This window comes from Diadema antillarum, unplaced genomic scaffold (assembly GCF_040938485.1).
Source record: "Diadema antillarum isolate AM-2024a unplaced genomic scaffold, OU_Dant_1.0 seq00000783_RagTag, whole genome shotgun sequence".
Classification (NCBI taxonomy): domain Eukaryota; kingdom Metazoa; phylum Echinodermata; class Echinoidea; order Diadematoida; family Diadematidae; genus Diadema; species Diadema antillarum.
Genome location: NW_027271671.1, coordinates 1,848,429 through 1,867,623, shown reverse-complemented (window position 1 = coordinate 1,867,623; position 19,195 = coordinate 1,848,429). Strand labels below are relative to the sequence as shown.

General features: G+C 39.3%; 1 protein-coding gene across 1 annotated transcript in view; it reads left to right on the top strand.

Annotated features, from left to right (window-relative positions):
- The first annotated feature begins 213 nt into the window (after positions 1–213).
- Positions 214–19,195, top strand: part of LOC139739119 (cullin-5-like) — a 57,561-nt gene continuing 38,579 nt past the window's right edge. The window contains exons 1-5 of the mRNA XM_071649738.1: positions 214–293; positions 2,917–3,029; positions 8,421–8,520; positions 10,057–10,245; positions 13,379–13,520. Of these exons, the coding sequence (XP_071505839.1) occupies positions 228–293; positions 2,917–3,029; positions 8,421–8,520; positions 10,057–10,245; positions 13,379–13,520 (610 nt within the window). The 5' untranslated portion in view covers positions 214–227. The remainder of the gene's footprint in view (positions 294–2,916; positions 3,030–8,420; positions 8,521–10,056; positions 10,246–13,378; positions 13,521–19,195) is intronic.

Sequence of the window (19,195 nt, the reverse complement as noted above, 5' to 3'; positions counted from 1 at the left end):
TTGTAGCCACTTGGGCTTGCCCGTCATTGCATTGCGAGAACCAAACAAAATGCATGCGTACCACTCATTGAGCTGTGTACGATCTTTGCCGGTTCTGTGATACGGCACTGGGGTGCAGTGCAGTGATATAAGACTGGTGAGACTACCACTGCCGGTCGGTGTGTACTGTACTCAGTACTAGTATTCCTTTTGGTTTGTTTTTCCTGGAGAGTAAAAAAGGTCAACTTATGCACAGTAAAATGGCGACCGTAGGAAGTAAACCCGGCGGTGGTAGTGGAAGCTCAATGCTCAAAGTAAGTGAGGGATGTGAACAGAACCTTGTAATTGGCTTGTCTTGAAATGATTACTGCAAGGATATAAAGCTCGCTGGTCGTTGAATTTTTTTTTTTTGACGTCGTAGGCCTACCTCTTAATTGTTATTACAGACATAAAAGATCTGAATCTGGTTCCAGAAGCTCGTTGCTGAGACTAGCGTAAACGTGTAGGTAGGTTAGTGCGTTAGTGAATGGTCTACGCCATACATAGGCAACAAAGGTGCCAAAACGTCCAAATGTAACGTGATGTAGCCAAATTAGAATCTTGTGAGAGAGGGTGAGAGAGAGAGAGAGTACTCCCAAGTCTGATGTACATTTTCTGTCATTTGGAACCATGTAATACGAGCTGTTAATAGAATACTAGACCTTTAGAGTCCTAGTGAATTGTTCATTCGTGGCCTTGGTTTAGGTCACCTAGCCTACAGACAGGTCAGGTAAATTAACGTTAGCAGTAAATAGTCTAGAAACGATATAGGTTCTAGTTCTAGATTGCTCTAAATCTAGTATAGATCTACCTAGATAAAAGATTGTTTTTGTGCCTGATTGTGGCAAGCTAGATCATAGATATCGTGGTATCACAATAATGCTAACGTCAGTCCGGGAAACCCGCTCATGAGGACCGCTCCCGCGTACGAGGACTGCCCCGCCTCATGAGGACCGCCCCCGGGCCTCATGAGGCATGGGGGCGGTCCTCATGAGGCGTGGGGGCGAACCTCATGAGGCGAGGCAGTCCTCGTACGCGGGAGCGGTCCTCATGAGCGGGTTTCCCGGACTGAACGTTAATGGTCAAGAAGCAAACATTATACTAACGTTAGAACCCCCTACTCCCTAGTTGAAGTACCATACCGTAAACCACTTTTTAGCCATGGTCCAAGCTACTGACTGTGTGAGTGGAAATTTTTCGCGATGTTGAAATTTTCGCGCATTTCATGCACATGCAACCAGAAACTTGGGCGAAAATAAAAGCATGCAGATATTTTTGCTTGGCATATGTTTCACTCCAGTAGTTCTGTCTTGCTTTCGCCGAATTAAAAACCAGCGAAACTCTTTGTACCCAGCTGAGCATGAAAAATTAGGGCCTACTTGCGGTAAAAATAATATCCACTTATACAGTAACTGTGTTAGATCTTGAGGTTTGTACGCACGCCCTGTCACTGTAGGCTTACGCAAGTGTTGCGACCTGATCCATTTTTAGGAAACAAAGTACCGGTAACTAAATTTTCACCCTGGAGATGATTTTCTAATGCAGCCCAACCTTTGTGACCTTTTTTTACAGTGGAAAGCAATGTGGGCATAAATTTACTTAGTGAAATAGGCCCCACCATCTATCTGTGTAATACTGCAGCAGCTAGCTGTCCTGTTGAATACTTGTGAATTCAGCTCCACTGGCACTGTGGCATTCAGCAGTAAATTTACCGTATCTGTGTGGGTAAACTTGGCAAAACGGGTAAATTCGTCCCCTATACGATCCCATTACAAGGGGCTTAGACAAAAAAATGTGTCTGTCCGGAGGAGTCTCTGTGACTTTATCGGCTCTCCTCTGTATTGGAGGGGATTCTGTGAAACATATCCCAGACGATCAGATACAGACTGATCTTTTAGTCGACAAGAGACTGAGTTTACCCACAAATATGGGACATAAGCACAGCGGTGGGGCCTTCTTCCACAATATTGTGTCTCTTGACTAACTGAACCATAAATACAACCCTAACCTAAGCCCAAGCCTAACCCTAACATAACCTTGGTTGCTAACGCATCGATGCACATGTACTGCGGTGGGGCCGATATAATGATTTTGCTGCAAAACGCTGTTTATGATTTAGCATACTGTAAACTAGGGAACCGCTATGTCCTAGGTTATGGCACCCTGTAGTTCCACCTTGTTCCCAGTTACACACTGCTATCATAGTGACCAAATTTTAGCAATAAATAGTAGCGTTCCTAATGCAAGTTCACTCCGGGGTGTACTATTATATAATTGTTTGGTGAAGTATTTTACATTGATGACAGTAATGATAATAGATTTTTATAATTTTTTCTAGCAATAAGATGTAATTATTTTGGACAGTAAATCAGCTCTCTTGAAGAAATAATTATGGAAAATGAGACTTTTACAAATTAGTTTTTGAGAAAGGTGGCTTGTAGATCAGTATTAAAAATAGTCAGAAAATGGGGTTATGGTAACATTTGGTCCGCGCGCGACAGCAGGCACAGCAGCCTTACAGGAGCTAGGAGGACAGCCTTCAGTCTGTATGGGAGGGGATTCCGTGAAGCCAGACGTATTCTTAGCAGAACATATCCCCGGCGACAAGATACTGACCGATCTTTTGGTCAAGTAGAGTATTAGTTAAAGGGGAATTCACCCCTGTACATGTGGATTCAAACAGAATACCACGGTATGTGAGGTTTTGGGAAAATTGGACAATCCATTCAAAAGTTATGAATTTTTAAGGTTTTGTATCTGTTATAGTCCAATTGTCATTACTGGATAAGAAGGTTATATCATTGATGTCATATTTGTGGAAAGATGTAAAGTAAATAAAAGAAAGGCTCTTTCCAGACTTTGTCCCTACAGTGGTGTCTTTATTTGTAATCTCTGCAGCAAGATAAGAGCCAGCCCCAGTTTGAAGATCGCTGGGAGGGCATGCGGCCTACTGTTCTGAAGCTACTGAGGCAGGAGAATGTCAGTAGGGATGAATGGCATGACTTGTTTTGGTGAGTAAACTTTTAGGCCGGAATTCATGAAGGTGGTACAATCTTTGTCCATGGTTTAAACCATGGACAACGACCATAGTTTTGTATGGGGCACCAAGTGTCGCATGGCCTATTTCGTTACAAAATCAGTCACTTTTGGTCATTTCATCGACAAAATGTTCATTTCGTTACGCATTTAGTCAATGAAATGACTGTTTTCGTAATGAAATAGGCCATGCAACACTTACGCCCCATACAAATCTACGGTCTTTGTCCATGCTTTAAACCATGGACAAAGATGGTACCACCTTTGTGAATTTGAACCTTAGTGTCAGCCAAGGGTTACATTCACTCCTTTGATATCCAAATTTTGTGTGTGTTTTTTTTTTACCAATGGTGGCTGTATGAGCCATTATGTACTATTTCAGATACAATATTCTCACCAGATAATTGGGCACCATTGTACAAGGTAGTGTAACAACATTCAGTGGAACAAAGTGTTTACATGTTATTTTCAGTGATTAATTGGATTCACAGCCTGCATTATCAAGACATATTTTACCTGAAATGCTAGGTCGTTACTCTCGGTTATGTTTAAGAATGATAACTAAATCAAGAGCAATAATCCTATTACAGGTTTCATTCCCCACACTACAACAATTTTTTTTCCCCCAACCAATTCCAGATCTCTGTTTGTGCAGCCTAATCATTAACTGTTAGGCAGCAGGACATACATTGTACCAGTAGTTTGGAACTATATACTGGTACAATACTTAGGATGGCATTGGGCTGGTGGCCATTATTAAACCCGTCAGCTTTTCCTCACACATGCACTGAAAAGTGTGGTAGGTCGAGACCTTCCCCACGTGTGGACGTCCGTACCCTCCCTCTGTGGCCATCTGTACTCTCCCTCTGTGTATTATAATGTGCTACAGAAACTCAACCATTAATTATCATTACATAGTGTATTTTTGCGGATCTACCAAGTCTCACACATTAGGCAATTTCATGCCCACGAACACTTTCTCATGCCCACGAACACTTTCTCTGAACCCCCTCCCCCCGCCAAAAAAACCCCCAACCAAAACAAATAAACAACCACCAAAAAATCACATTAATGGGAAGTGTCTTGTTGATGAGAATATGTTGAAATTCATAGTACATGCACCAGATTGCACGTTTTACAGAAAATGCTAAGAGCTCCAGGGAATAATTTTCCTGATATACACATCGCATCGCAATTTGCTATGCACTTTTACACCACTGCTACACAAACTATCTTTTGTGTAGCAGTTTTCTTCCATAGAAGTGTACAGGATACCATTTGAAATAGTGTTCATCAGCTGAAATTGCTAATCAAATTTGAGTTGGAAAATTATTCACTGAGCTCCTTACCATGGGATGGGGAACACCCCCTTGGTTGCCTTGCTCCTAGATCACGCCTTGCTGCTATCTGACCTTGGCATCTCTCTGCTTTTTATGTGGTGTGATGTAAATGTGTTCACTCTCAGTTGTAGCATTGCACATGAAGTTCACTCAAACAGTATGTTCAAGTTAACAGTGCTGCCCATACGGTACTTGGCAATAGCAGGCTCATAGACAGTGTGAGTTTATTATGTATTATGAATCTCTAAGAATAATTCCTTGTATTGCAGAAGAAATTAATAATTGTTTGTTTCAGAGATCCATTTGCAGAGACGTTTCAGAAATTTATCCTTCAGTCGTCACTTGTAAACTCCTGCATGTCCCCAGGAACTCTGGATTGATGCTGTTGTGGCATTGCATTGCAGAGGAAACATTGCAGTGGAAAATTTCCACCTTTACAATAATTATAATGCAATAGATCAGGAACTGAGTATAGAATGAAATTAGTTGGTGCACTAGACGAAGACATGGGTCAAAATTCCTTTCTCCAGGTACATTCATTTACCGTTGCTATCCGATACAGTCATTAATGGCAAATATATTCATAAGATTAGCTCTTTGTCTGGATACGATTCTAATTTGCCGTTTACTGTATTCGCCATATATTTCGCGAGTCTAAATTTTTGCGAATCGGGAACTCCCGACAATTTCGCAAGTGGTTAAATTCGGCATCGGGGAGTCCTGTACTGAACGGAGAAGTGTACACGCATGTGTCACATTCACATTGGGATCAGAGTCAATATTTTCGCATGTCTTCAATTTTGCAAATAGCATCTGACTCGCAAAATTTTCAAAAATAAAAACCTCACAAAATATTCAGCGTATACAGTACTTGTAGGCAGCGATTCTTCAAATTTCACCCTCTTAATATGATTAATGGATGACCTACAACTGGGTAGAACTTATCAGTTTAAATCCATGCCAAGTTCTAATAGGTGTTAAAAACCATATATTCTACACATTCACTTGGGTTTGACACTTGCATCTGACTGAAGAAATTCTATCACTAAAGCGGGGTTCCCACAATCGTACGATCTATTACCAACGCCACGATTGCACATTCGTAACTGATCATGGAAGTTTTGTTGAACTCGCTTGAAATTTCACGTTTTGATACGAGGTTATGTGAGTCAATACGTGTTGGTTCGCTTGGGTGCGATATGGTCACGATTGGTCTATTTCAAACAATACGATCTGTCACGATCTGGTCTCCCGTCCAAATACGATCCGATAGGATTGTCCCGATTGCGTCCATGATTGGTTCCGATCTACCACGATCATTACGATAGGGATTCCCAATTTGGTGGGTGCAGCTACGTTCTGATACGTTCCAATACGAACAACGTGAACCAATACGGGCTATTGAGATAAGATATGATATCTTTCACGATTGGGATCAAGAGCGACCCCCATTTAAATTGCGATTGGACCCGAATGGGAATATTATAGTCCGGCTGACGATGGATTTCATTGTTTCCTTAACTTCTGCAGAGTGATAAGGCCTACTATCCACAACCATTGATGATGGCAAGGGTTGACAGGTTGAGGATGATGACGACGTGACCTTTGCAGTATTGCGAATGACGATTACGTTATCATCAGAGAGAAAGCATCACCTAGGCCAGCCACAACCTCAGATAGTCTCTCTCTAATTTAACCTAAAGAAATTAATAGATTATTGAATCGACGTTCTTACCCTTCCTCCCCCCCCCAAAAAAAAAGAAAAAAAGAAAAAAAGGAAAAGAAAACCCGAATATACAAGATCAGATCATTGCCCATCTTCCCCAGAAAAAAAGATCAAGACAAAATAAATATTTTCACCTCCCTTTGAAATGCATGAAGAAAATGTGAATAGAAGCTAAAAAAGAGGATGGGATCTTTTTGAATGCTAACAAAATATGTGTTATATACGCTCAAAGAAAGTTGGCCGAACTGATAGCATTGCTTGTGTGTTTGATTTCATATTCGCATAGTATGTATCATATGCATTATTATTTCAAAATGTTGTTATCTCATGGGGTATTGAAAGTTTGGTTGGTTTGGCTTGATTTATTGTTTTATTTATAAACAGTGTTTAATAAAACCAACATACACACACAACAGAAAGGTAACTTCCCTATAATGTCACTTTTTAGCCAAAAAAAAAAGTCTTCAGCAAATTATTTTGCAGGGGTATTGCTACACTTCTATGTGAAAAATAATAACTGATCTTTATAGTCATGCACGAGTGACCTTACATCCATGAGAATGGTCACTTTTCAAAAGTCACAAAGTTACTTTGTGAGGTATGTGAAACATTGTGCTTCTGGTGAATGTTTCAGTGGTGTTGTTATTTTATATTTCATTGTGCCACCCCTCCCTTATTCAACCTCGCAGAATACAAAACAATACCATTTGCGAGTAAAATAAGGGCAAATGTGCGAAAAAAAATAAGCAGAAGGAAAGTGAAAAAGTTGATACCGATCAACGCGATTAAGGAACATGATCAGATAAGATTTACTGCGTTTTGATATGATCCAAGACAATCTGATGCGATGATCACGATCAAAAATTAATAGCGTTAATCGTAGAAAATTTTTGAACCGTCCAAAAGTTTTCTACGATTAACGCGATTGCCACGATTGACCTCAAGATCTGATACAATCTGATACAATCTAATAAGATCACCACGATTGCTTCACGATTATTAAAGACCACAATTTCAATCTTGGCACCAATCGTGATAGTGGGAACCCCGCTTAACCCCAATTTATACCCTGATCAATTGAAGTGGTAGCATGAGCCCTACATCATATAACAGTTGCTCCGCGTGAAGCGCTGTTGTAGCAAGGCCTTTAAATACAGATATTGCAATGTGATTGCTTTGATCACAGAAACAGTGAATCTTGTTGGTCTGGTAAAGTGGCAAGAAGATGGCAGTGTCATATTATCATTGTAGCACTATTGTGTTTGGCACAGATTGACCATAGAGAAGACATAGTGTAATTTCATTGCAGGCCAAAAATGGGAGATGGAAGGCAATTCTGCTATGATTTTCTATTTTTCAGCGATCACAATGATCACCTTCTCAGTGAGATGGGGCAAAAAATTGAAATTTCATACATTGTAGACATCTGAGCATTTAAGTAATTTTAATAAATGCTTTTTGTATTTCAGGTTCCAAGATGGTTGTGAACAGTTTGATTAATGTTCAGTACTGTTTATTCACATCAATGGTCATGATTGTTGGGGAAAAACATAATCAGATTTGTCAGTGAGATTTGCGGTACCAGGTATCTGTTCCTTTAGGGTTGTGAATGATTCCTTTAGGATTGTGAATGATATCAAATACTGAGTGACAAGAATGGCTCAAAGCCAAACACAGGGCCAAACATAAATCCTGAAATAGCAGAAACATGTTTTGTCAAAGCATGATTATGTGTGTGACCATGCCTGACTGCAGCCTTGTGACTGAGGTCTTCCTAGTTGTACTGTAAGTTTTTTCTTTTTCACCCACAGAGAAATGCTCCAAATTCTGTTGTGTAAATTGGTATGCAATTGTGTATATTAATGTAGAAGTGTGTAACTTTGTACAAGTACACTGTTACACTGTACTGCATTGTTCTTGTCATGGAAAAGCTAAGGAAGTATACAGCTTATTAGCCATGACTACACTACAGTGTATGTACATATTGTATACTGCACTGATTCAGGGACACCCCCCCCCCCCCCCCCCCCCTTCCGGCTGATTTTACAGCTTACTGTAAAAGTGGATATTTTCGCGTGACTAATTTTTCGCGCTTGACATCACGCACAGGCACATTATGGCAAGCAAAAATATTCGCGTGCTTTTATTTTTGCGCTAGTTTCTGGTTGCGCGAAATGCGCGAAAATTTGAACACCGCGAAAATTTCCACTTTTACAGTATGTGTCCTGCTGCAGATTTCTCACAGTGCCCAATTAATGTTTAGCCATTCTATGTGAGTATTCTGTTTATTTATACTTTAGGGAGGTGTATTCAGTATGTGTGTGGGATGACAAAGGAGCTGAAAAGGTCAACGATGCACTGAAACATGACATTGTGGAATTTGTGCAGCAGTCTAAACAGGCAAGTATAAGATAACCTTTGTGTGTACAGTGTAGTTATGCAACAAATTTTTCTGTATAGAAAAAGGATATTAAAAATGCAAACAAGGTGATGGTAGTGAAGACACTGACATTGTAAAAAAAAAAATGACATTTCTTTCAGTGTTTTCAATTTCTGCTTTCATATTTTTGCAGTGATAATGCATGAAGGGGATTATAATGGTTGTATATGGTTGTTTACCATGCAAAAGAAGATGCCCATTATACAAAGTGCACAGAGGACAGAGCAATGAAAGTTATTGCTCAGCCAGGTGAAAAGTTCTGTATGGATATTCTTTTTTTCCAAAATTGTTTTCAGAAAATTGATTTGTGTACTGCAATATTTCAAGTTATTGAACTTGGGTCTCCTAACTCTTGTGAACATTATTTATGGGAGAACTTTCTCATTTTGTGAAATTAGATCTCACAAAGTACTGAAAGTATTCTAAATGAAAAAAAAAAAAGCAAAAACAAACCAGAACAAGTGCTATTGGTCAAATCTGAACATTGGTGAATTCTGACAAGGTTAAACGTCAATTGGTCAATGAACTTTACCCAATAAGCACTGTATGCATGGTATTGTGAACTTTCAATAACTTTCCACAGAGCTTGGAGATGAAAATATGACCACCAAATTCATACCACAGGTACATCATGTAATGATGCACATCAAATTTGAATATTGGTGAGTTCTGACATATAGTAGTCAAAGGTTACATGTCAATGAACTTAACCAAATTTAAGCACCATATGTGCTCTCACTAACTTTCCACTGCTTTGAGCCATGACCACAAAACTCACACCACAGGTACATCACCAAAAGATGCTGGTCAGATTCAAATATTGATTATGTCCATCGCCGCCTGTCAGACAAGATCAACGGTCATAAAGTCAATGAACTTACATAAAAAACCACTGTAATCACAAATTACAATATCCGGGCAAGACATCGCTTGGTGTTTGCCTTAGATTGTTCTCCTTCCTGAGTGGATTGTATAAGTACCTGGCCTAAGTATACTACATGAGATGTACATGCACTCATAATAATTGTTTTCAAAATTCAATTTTCAAAAGTCATTAAACTGTGGTCAGTTTGGCATCTGTTGTTGTTACTTCATCTCTGGATGTTCAGCATTAAAATGGTGCTTTAGGAACATAGCAAATACAATTTTTTTTTGCACAAAATAGTACTAGTGGAAAGGTCAAGGAGCACTGCAGTTTGGTCATTTCATCATAGCCATTACTTAATAGCAGAGAATATCCATTGATGTCATTTTGGTGGAAAGGGTAAGAGCAAATAGATGATTACAGATCAATTGTCAGAAGTAACAGATGTACGGTCATAAACTGAAATCTGGCCAAAAATGTGTGTTATCAGCCATTGTTTCCTCTTATTAAGGACTATGGTAATGTTATTTGCATGAGAAAGGTGAGCCATCCTAGTCAGCTACATGTACATGTCCTGCAATTCATTTACTCTGTAGGTTTTAATAGTATTACTTTATGTCATCTTTGACAGAGGGTGCTCCATGATCAGGATGAGTCAGCCCTACTGAAGGCCTACATCAGGGAGTGGGGCAAGTACTTCACACAGTGTGACTACTTGCCCAAGCCTTTCAAGCCGCTTGAGTCAGCAGCCAGTGGAAAAGGATCCAGTGGGCAGCAGAAGAAAGCCAGCCAGCAGAATGAAGACTCACCAGTCAGAAAGGTAAAGCAGAGCTTCAAATGTAATGTCACTGCACATGCAAGTTGACCAAACAATTGGAGTAAAGTCTAACACAAGCATGATTGATGATAGAAAAGCTATAGAAATTTAAAAGAAATCAGACCTGAAATAAAGAAGTTATGAGATTCTGAAGTTCACACATATTTTCTGGAAGAGTGATACAGTTTATTGGTCACAGCCATGCATTATGGATGTTACTTGGAATATTGATGTCAAGACCTCCAGCAGGTCTTCCACTGACCTGCAAACAAATTTTCACCAAACGTCCTATCTCTAAATAAAGATAATATTACGTATCTTGCACCAGCGCTGCACACTGGCACTGCTCCGATGGTCCCTGAACAGTAAAATTCATTGTTGGACCAGTAACATTTCAGGAATGGACCGGTATAAAGTGGAAAAAACTGGGTACCTACTAGTCCGATGGAAGAGTCAGACCAGTAGAAAAAATGGGTTGGTGTGTAGCTCTGCCTTCACATTGTACTTTGTTAGGATTGTTACCAAAGTAGTAGTAACTTTAAAGGCAGCCGATCGCCATCCCTAATGGTACGTAAACTCCGAACGACCGAAGTTTGTGCATGCAATTGCGCAATGCCAGACTCGGTGCTATATCCATAAACGTGTGGGACAATGCTGCCACTGAGACACGTGTGTGTGTGTGCGTGTGTGTGTATACGCATCATACACAAATATTGTCAACGCAAGCTGCGGTGATTGGAGGAGAGAGGCCAGAAGACGCGTGGCTCTTTTGGCCTCTCTTCATGCGCATGCGCACTGAGAGTGTGCGTCCATTCGGAAGCTCTCGTGGCTCGCTCGGACAGCCATTTTGGGTTAGGAGATTAGCACAGAGAGCTCTCTTGTAGCCTAGCGTTTTGTTCGCTGACCCATTGAGCCAGAGCTATTCTCATTCGGGGTCACTACATTTGATACAGAATGGGGGAGGCAGCATGTTGCGTTCTTCTCAGTGCCGCACAAACCACTTGCCACGATTGAGTGCCTTTAAGGGAAGAGTAGTTGTAGTTGTTTCTACCAGAAATGATATTAATGATATTCGGTGAACAAACCACAGAAGAGTTGTGAGGTGTTCAAATGTAGAGTTCTGGGGCTTTACTGCATCCACCCATCAAACTTTTTATATATCCCTTTCCTGGCTCATGTACCATTTACATGCGATATCTTGATGTCTCCACCACAAAGTGTCGCTGGAGATAATATGTTTTCGGGTTGTCCTTCCGTTTGTCCGTTCATCTGTCCGTTATCAATTTTGTGGACGGCGTAATTTAAAAACTATTGTAGGTATCCAATTGAAATTTGGCATATGTATGTATGAGTGAACAAAGTTGTGGCTGTCAACTCTTGGAATGCATGTGTTCAAGGTCAAAGGTCAAGGTCAAATCTTAGAATTTCATTTTTATGCCTCCGCCACGAAGTGGTGCCGGAGGCATTATGTTTTCGGGTTGTCCGTCCGCTTTCGTTTACGCGATAACTTGAGTAATATTGACTGGAATTTTACCAAACTTGGTCCAAGTATAAAGTATGATGGGGCAATTATTTGATGAGATATTGGGTGAAATCGGCCTAAGGTCAAAGATCAAGGTCAAATCATGAAATTGTATCCGTTTACGCGATAACTCCAGACTGGATCGAGGAAATTTCACCAAACTTTGTCGGAGGATGATGTATGATGGGGCAATAACTTGATTAGTTTTTTAGTGAAATTGGACACAAGTCAAAGGTCAAAGATCAAGGTCAAATCCTAAAATTTATCTGTTTACGTGATAACTCAAAACTGTTTGAAGCAGCTTTCACCAAACTTGGTCCAAGGATGATGTATGATGGGACAAATGAGTAGATTTTCATGACATTGGCAAGAGGTCGAAGGTCAAGGTCAAATGCTAAAAATGTTGCTATTTCCCCATATCTATGCAATGCCCCAAGGTATTTTTCTTGAAACTTAGTGTAGACATGTACTACTGCGTAAAGATTCTCCAGAGAGAGTTTCATGTCATAAGGTCAAAGGTCAAAAGGTCAAAGTTTAGGTGAAAATGTTTAATATCACTTTTATCGCAAATGGTTCAATGTATCTTCATGGAACTTGGTAAATACGCATGTACTGACTGGCAGGGATTATCTAGGGAATTTAGGGGTCATGGGTCAATAGTCCGGGGGGGGGGGGGGGGGGGGGGAGGGAGTCAAAGGTCAAGGTCAACTCCTTAAAATTTTACTATTTCTCTCATATACTAGTATATGCAATGCTTGCATTATTAGTTTAAAAACTTAGGTATACATCTATATGCATTACCTAATGGAGATTCTCTGGGAAATTTCCAGCCAGAAGGTCAAAGGTCAAAGGTTAAGGGTCAAAGGCCAGGTTTCAATGCCCCCCAAAAAATCTATTTTGTACTGTAATTGCACTCTTTCTTCATACCTTGGAAATTACTCAATGCATAAACTTATAAAAGGGTCCGTCAGAAGTCAAGTAAAAATTCTCAATTCCCTTAATATGTGTACCTGCACTCTTAGACAATTATAGCAAACCCAGTTCAAGGAAAGTGAACATTCAAGATATTTCTGACAAACCTGTCATTGCAATATTTTGCCAGTTAGATGGGAAACTGTCATCACACATTGTGAAGACATTGTACACACCTATTGGGAGAATCATGCATTATGGCGGAGGCATCAGTCGCCATAGCGACATTTCTAGTTCCTCATATTTTTGCAATTCCTGAAGGTATTTTCATGAAACATAATTCATGTTTTTCATAAATGCCAGCAGTCATAAGTCACAGTCCCTCTTATACAATCAAGATCATATGCCCAGAAGTGTGCACTTGATTAGAGCTAAAGATGCTCATAAGAGTCCTCCAACAGTGAAAATTGTGAAGCAACATGGTTTGAACTTTTGAACTTTCTGTTTTAGTGATGAGTCATGGATATTATGCCTGTTACTTTCTGTGAGTGGACAACTCGCAGGTCATTTGCAAGTGAGTTTAGGCAACTCAAGAAGCCTGCTCTACATAAAAGTTAACACAACTCACAATCAAGAAAATATTACTATTCACCTGCTTGTAAGTGGTACATGAGATTTGTACCTTAACTTTTTGTCTTGCAGTTGATGCTAGAGAGCTGGAGCCACTACATCTTTTCGAAAATCAAGCAAAAGTTACAGGACAGTGCCATGGGGCTAGTTCTTGCCGAGAGGAATGGGGAAGCCTTTGAGAAGCAGCTTGTCATCGGTGTGAGGGAATCATATGGTATGAAAACATCAAGTCTCCAATATCCCATATTGAAACCTAATCATCAAAAAAGAAAAAAATCACAGGTGATTGCACAAATGTTTCCAAGCTGAGAAGTCAGGCAGTATCAATACTACCATTTGCACCATGAAATTACCCTTGCATCTCTTATTATCTTTGTCTGTATTTTGAATATCTTGACCATTAATGATTACCGTAAAATGTTATGTATCAGGCACACTGACACATACAGTAAACCTCACTTAAGTCGACATCGCATAAGTCGACAACTCGCTTTATGTCGACACGATAAAAAAGTCCAGATTTTTGCCTTTGTTATTCCTTGAAAATTTCCTTGTCTTAGTCGACATTTATAAGTCGACAACTCGTGTAAGTCGACATGATTTTCAAGTGCCAACTGAGCTGAAATACGTCTAAGTCGACATAATTTTTCCTCGCTCTTTGTCTCGTTTAGAATTACGTGCATTGTACCGTGGGATGTACACTTGCCTTCTAGTATTTAAAGCTAAGTCAACAAAAAATTTTGTGTGATGACAGTCGCTAATGTATAGAATTTTGTAAAATATACTTATGTCACACCTCCTCTCTGCATGCTCATCATTTGTTCATGCATCTTGCAGGATATGTTTGTTACGGATGATTTTGTTTATCCGAAAATGAGATGAGGTTTGATCGTTATTCCCAAAACACACAAATTTTGTACATCTTTTCTAGGTCCTAGTAGATATTCGTTATCCGAACATGAAATAGGCTTTTTCGTTAATTCAAATATGTGTGGCGCTCCGACAAAATGAGTCATAAGTCGCACGGGGAGTTTTCCCGTAATGAGCCGAAAATGAAGGGGAAGCACTGCTCTGGTCGAAATTTTTTTATGACGGATTTTGATTCCTTGATGTTTAATCTGTTTGTACAGAAAATTTCAGCGTGTAAAAATGAATACAAGTGTCCCAAATCACAGATTTTCTGAGACAATTTTTTTACGGTTACATTTTTTTTGAACGCTCTCCTCTGCGTTGCGTTTCGCACCTATTGTTCTTCCCTGATCGAGACTCCGCCTCCGTTGCTAGGGTGTATGCTAATGAGGCATTGCTCTTGGCCCCATTGAAGACAAAACAAAGCATGGTGCGCGCGGCGGCGTCGGAGGCCAAGCGGCGAGGGCTTTAGAATTACGCAATGATAGTGAGCTGACCAAGGCCATCGATTGCATGACCAGCAAGTTTTGTTTGATACATGCACTCCATTTCATGAAGTGGTGATTGATGTGACGCACAAATCGCGCTGAAAAAAAATGATTCCAACGAACGATCACGCAAAATTTATGATACTTTATCTATGAGCTAATACAATGATCACATATCGAACTTGAAACCTCTTTATTCGTGTGTGTACTTTTACAACGGTTATTAATTGGCCTCATTAATGAATTCATACAAATAATCATTACTTTCGTTCCCTGGTATGTGACTTGCTGTTTAAAGTTCGTCTCTGGAGATATAGTAGGGCCTAAGTTGTCAATTATTCTCGTTTTTATAAAGTCGACAATTCGTGTGATAATTTGCCAAATGTATGTAATGCGTACTATTATTTCCCTGGTTAATAAAACTTATTGCCCTATTTCTTATGATGGTTTGGGCCGTGACGGCATGGAGAGAAATCGGAAGACAACGTTATTGATGCCCAAATAGCTGGTGTTCCCTTTGGAGGATATTCTGACTCTTGTCATCTGTGTATTTTTTAGAAGTAGGACCTATTTGAGAAAGGGACAGAAAGCTGTGTTGCTACTCAAAAGTGTGCTTCTTCATTTTGTTTTGTTTTTTAATCAGAATGTTTGTAATGATAGCTGTTTGTCGTGTATTGCGTGTAGCTGACATGTGAGAGGTCAAGTCTGCAAAGAATTTGGCTAACAGCTTTGCGAAGTAGCAGCGTTAATTGCCCATTGAATTGCGTATTCTGAGGAATTTCGAATGAAAGAACTCGGACGACACTGTTCACGCCTTGTATCTGAGTAAACCCTGCATTAACGAAGCCTTAAACAATGAAAGGAAAACTTCCTGCTATCAAGGGGTGGATAATCACACAACCAGTATTCTTTCTTCGCCATTGATAGCAGAATCAGTGACGGTCGGGTGACGCCAAATGTTGGAATCTTGAGCAATGATACACCGCACTTTGTTTGTTGGTTTTCATCTCATCGCTCAAAAGAATTTTGACTACGATTACAGAGGTATCATCTACAAGACATAACTGATGGTTTACAGAAGTGATCATCAATTCAGTAAGGATTAGTCAAGTCATGAATTCACTTTACCCATCATGTCTAATCGAACTACGACATTGTTTGGGTAACCGCGCCTTTTTATTCTCATAGTTCAAACTTATTCTTGACATAATTAAAACAAATAATTCTTTATATAATTTCTCAAAATACTCAAAAGATGGCCTAAGTCAAAACTTTCTACAAAGATTGCATACGGCAATCTTTACTAGCCTAAACAAGTTTTCTAGAGCTGTCAGTTCCCCCTATGACGATGACTTCGATTGCGTTTTGAACTTGTATTGAACTACTTTCAAAACAGCTATTACCTTTATAGTTCGATTAATGAACCAGTCTTTTGAATTCATAACCAACATTCATAATCGTAACCATACAGTAACATAATACTGCATGTCAATAAAAGTTGGAAAATGTAAATGTTATAATAGTAGCGCAAAATAAATGAGTAACGATTATCTTCATATGATAGCCATATGGTAACCATACAGTAACATAATACTGCATGTCAATAAAAGTTGGAAAATGTAATTGCTATAATAGTAGCGCAAAATAAATGAGTAACGATTATCTTCATACATTCTAATTCCTAAGTGATGTCGCTACGAAAATGACACATGGTTTGACGACTGCTTCAAGCAAATAAAAAAAGAGAAGGAATGGGATATACTTCCAATGATAGTACCACGCCGTACAATGCATTTCACTATATTTGGTAACGTTTGGTTACGTTTCTGTGCGCTTTACGTACGGAAAATAAAAGGCAGATTGATGCTATTAACATGCTAACACACAACGCATTCAAAATGATTTTTGAAATACACCGTGTACAATATAATGTTTTAGTATAATACGGGTTTGAAACTTTTAATTTGCGAGTCCTTTATAAAGTTATAAGCAGGGTTATACATTATCAAGCAAAAATTAAAGTATTTAGGGATTCGGATTTGCGCAGAAGACTAACAGTATTATATATGGCGATCGTTTGCAACAGAGAAAATCCTCTTCAATAGATATACAATGTAATTCTGTTTTCATGAATTGAAAGAGAAACGAAAAGAAGTCAACTTTTTAACTTCATTTAGCTTTCTCACCAATTGAACTTGATCTGATCTGCCACGCATGATCGCTGTGTGTTCTATTAATTCTATTAAATTATTTAATCGGCGTGCTTGTTTTTTATGCAGAATATCACAGGTAAGTTTAATTCATGGAAGTTCATAATGTTTGTACATATGGCGTGTTCGTTGTTTTGTATTTTCATTTCTTTAATATATCTTGTGTCCATTATCTGATTCTGACCACGAAAATATGGAGACTGTTTAAATGCGGAGCATGTACTGGAAAACTGTAATGTCTCCTGCCAGTATCTATAGACAAACTAATTTCTAGTCAATCCTTGCTTGAAATGGAAATGAAATTTAAAAAAAAAAAACGAAGTTCGACTTTCAGTAGATTTCAACCGTTTTGTATAGTGCCTGATTCATGTAATGGACACAATTCTTCAGCACATAAGCAATCACACAACTTTCGGGAATAGATGTGTGTCTTAATGATTGTATCTCATGGAAGAAAACTTGTCTCCTTGCCTGAATTTTAGCTTCTTCCTGTTCAAGCTTGCGTGAAAGAAATAGTTGAACATCAATCGCAATCATTAAGAGAGGGCACATCCTTAAAAATAAGCACAGGAGTACTGGGACACACTACGAAATAAAAACGGGCCTTTTATCACTATTGACAACGCATGACATTGAAATGCATTTTTTTTTCTTGGGGGGGGGGGGGTAATACAATTGATTATTCTGAAGGTTCGTTAATCACACAATGAAATATGGTTCGCTATTAGCTTAGGTTCGTTAACAAGAAAATTAAATGCGGTTCCTTTCCGGTGGTTCCTTTACCCGAAAGTAATCAAGCAATCATTTTTTCTCATAAGGTTTGTGAATACAAAATGAAATGAAGAAGGCCTAAGTATTAATTCCGAATATTTGTCAGTACTATTATCTATACCCCACTTCTCAAATGCAGAAAGATTGTAACTGCAAATGTGATGTAAAAAAAAAGATTCAGCTTAAGCTACAAGTTAATGTTTTTTAATATGCTATGGTATTACAAAAGTGACTGAGAATAAGAAGTATATTTATGATACAATCATCGTAAACCCAACGTGAAGCTGTCAAGCCTACATCGACATTTGCTTCTGATACGTATAATATGTGCAGCATTGGCAAGCGTGATAAGCGATAATTACTGTGCACGCAACGCCTATAAAGGAAATGTGCCTAATATGGCGGGAATTCAGAATGTTACGGCTGTATACAGCTGCAGCAGAACAGATGCGAAAGCAGTCTTTGCTGCTCTGCAACATTACGACCATGTGCATAATTTGAGGGTTTTTAGTACACGCAAAGAACACGATCTCAAAAGACGACTATCGTTAATTAACTTCATTGACTTTTTCTACCGATGCTGTCTTTTGAACCCCCGCCTACAATAGGTTCTCAGGTTCTATTTAGGTATTGGTACTTGCATGCTAAACGCATCCTCTTTAGTTTCCATTGACAACAACATCGGAGGAGAATGGACGCGATGAACGCCCTCGCTAAAAGACGCTTCTCGTAAGATGCATTGCCTGCCCGCCTACAATAGGTTCTCAGGTTCTATTTAGGTATTGGTACTTGCTAAACGCATCCTCTTTAGTTTCCATTGACAACAACATGGGAGGAGAATGGAAGCGATCAACGCCCTCGCTAAAAGATGCTTCTTGTAAGACGCATTGCGTGCCTTTTTTTCTTTCTACTGTTTCCTATTGTTTGTGAGTTAAAAACTTGCGGCAAACCACAACGCAGCTGACACACAATGTGTACCGACTCATTCATGCGGCGGCAGCGGCACGGACACAAACTCGCCGAAGTTTACATTCGGGCTGCCGTATTGGTCAGAATCGTTCAATGACAGACCTGTCCTGCGATTGGTTAATTATCTTACATACCCAAGCTATCGCCTTATACGGTAGTGTGTGCGATGGAGCGTAAACGCCGTCGCTAAGCAGGACTGTTGTATTGTTTCGTCCCGTGAAAGAAACAGGTTGTGAGCTTGAACGTAGCCTGAACTTTGAGAGCGATTTTCTCCGTTATTTAGAAAATGGACTGACATCGTAAACGTAGTTAATATTCGTTTTTATGATCTATAGGGATATCGAAATGAGCTGTATTACATATCAGTGTAAAGCTTAGAGTCTGTAGAATTCACATATAGGCATAACTACGATTTCATTTTTTGCGACTTTTGACTCATTCCGACGGAGCGCATCACATATTCTGTAACATTAATTATTCCGAAGCGGGATTAGAAACCTGGGCCCGTTTCTGTAGAAACTTCACATTTAATTAAATGCAGA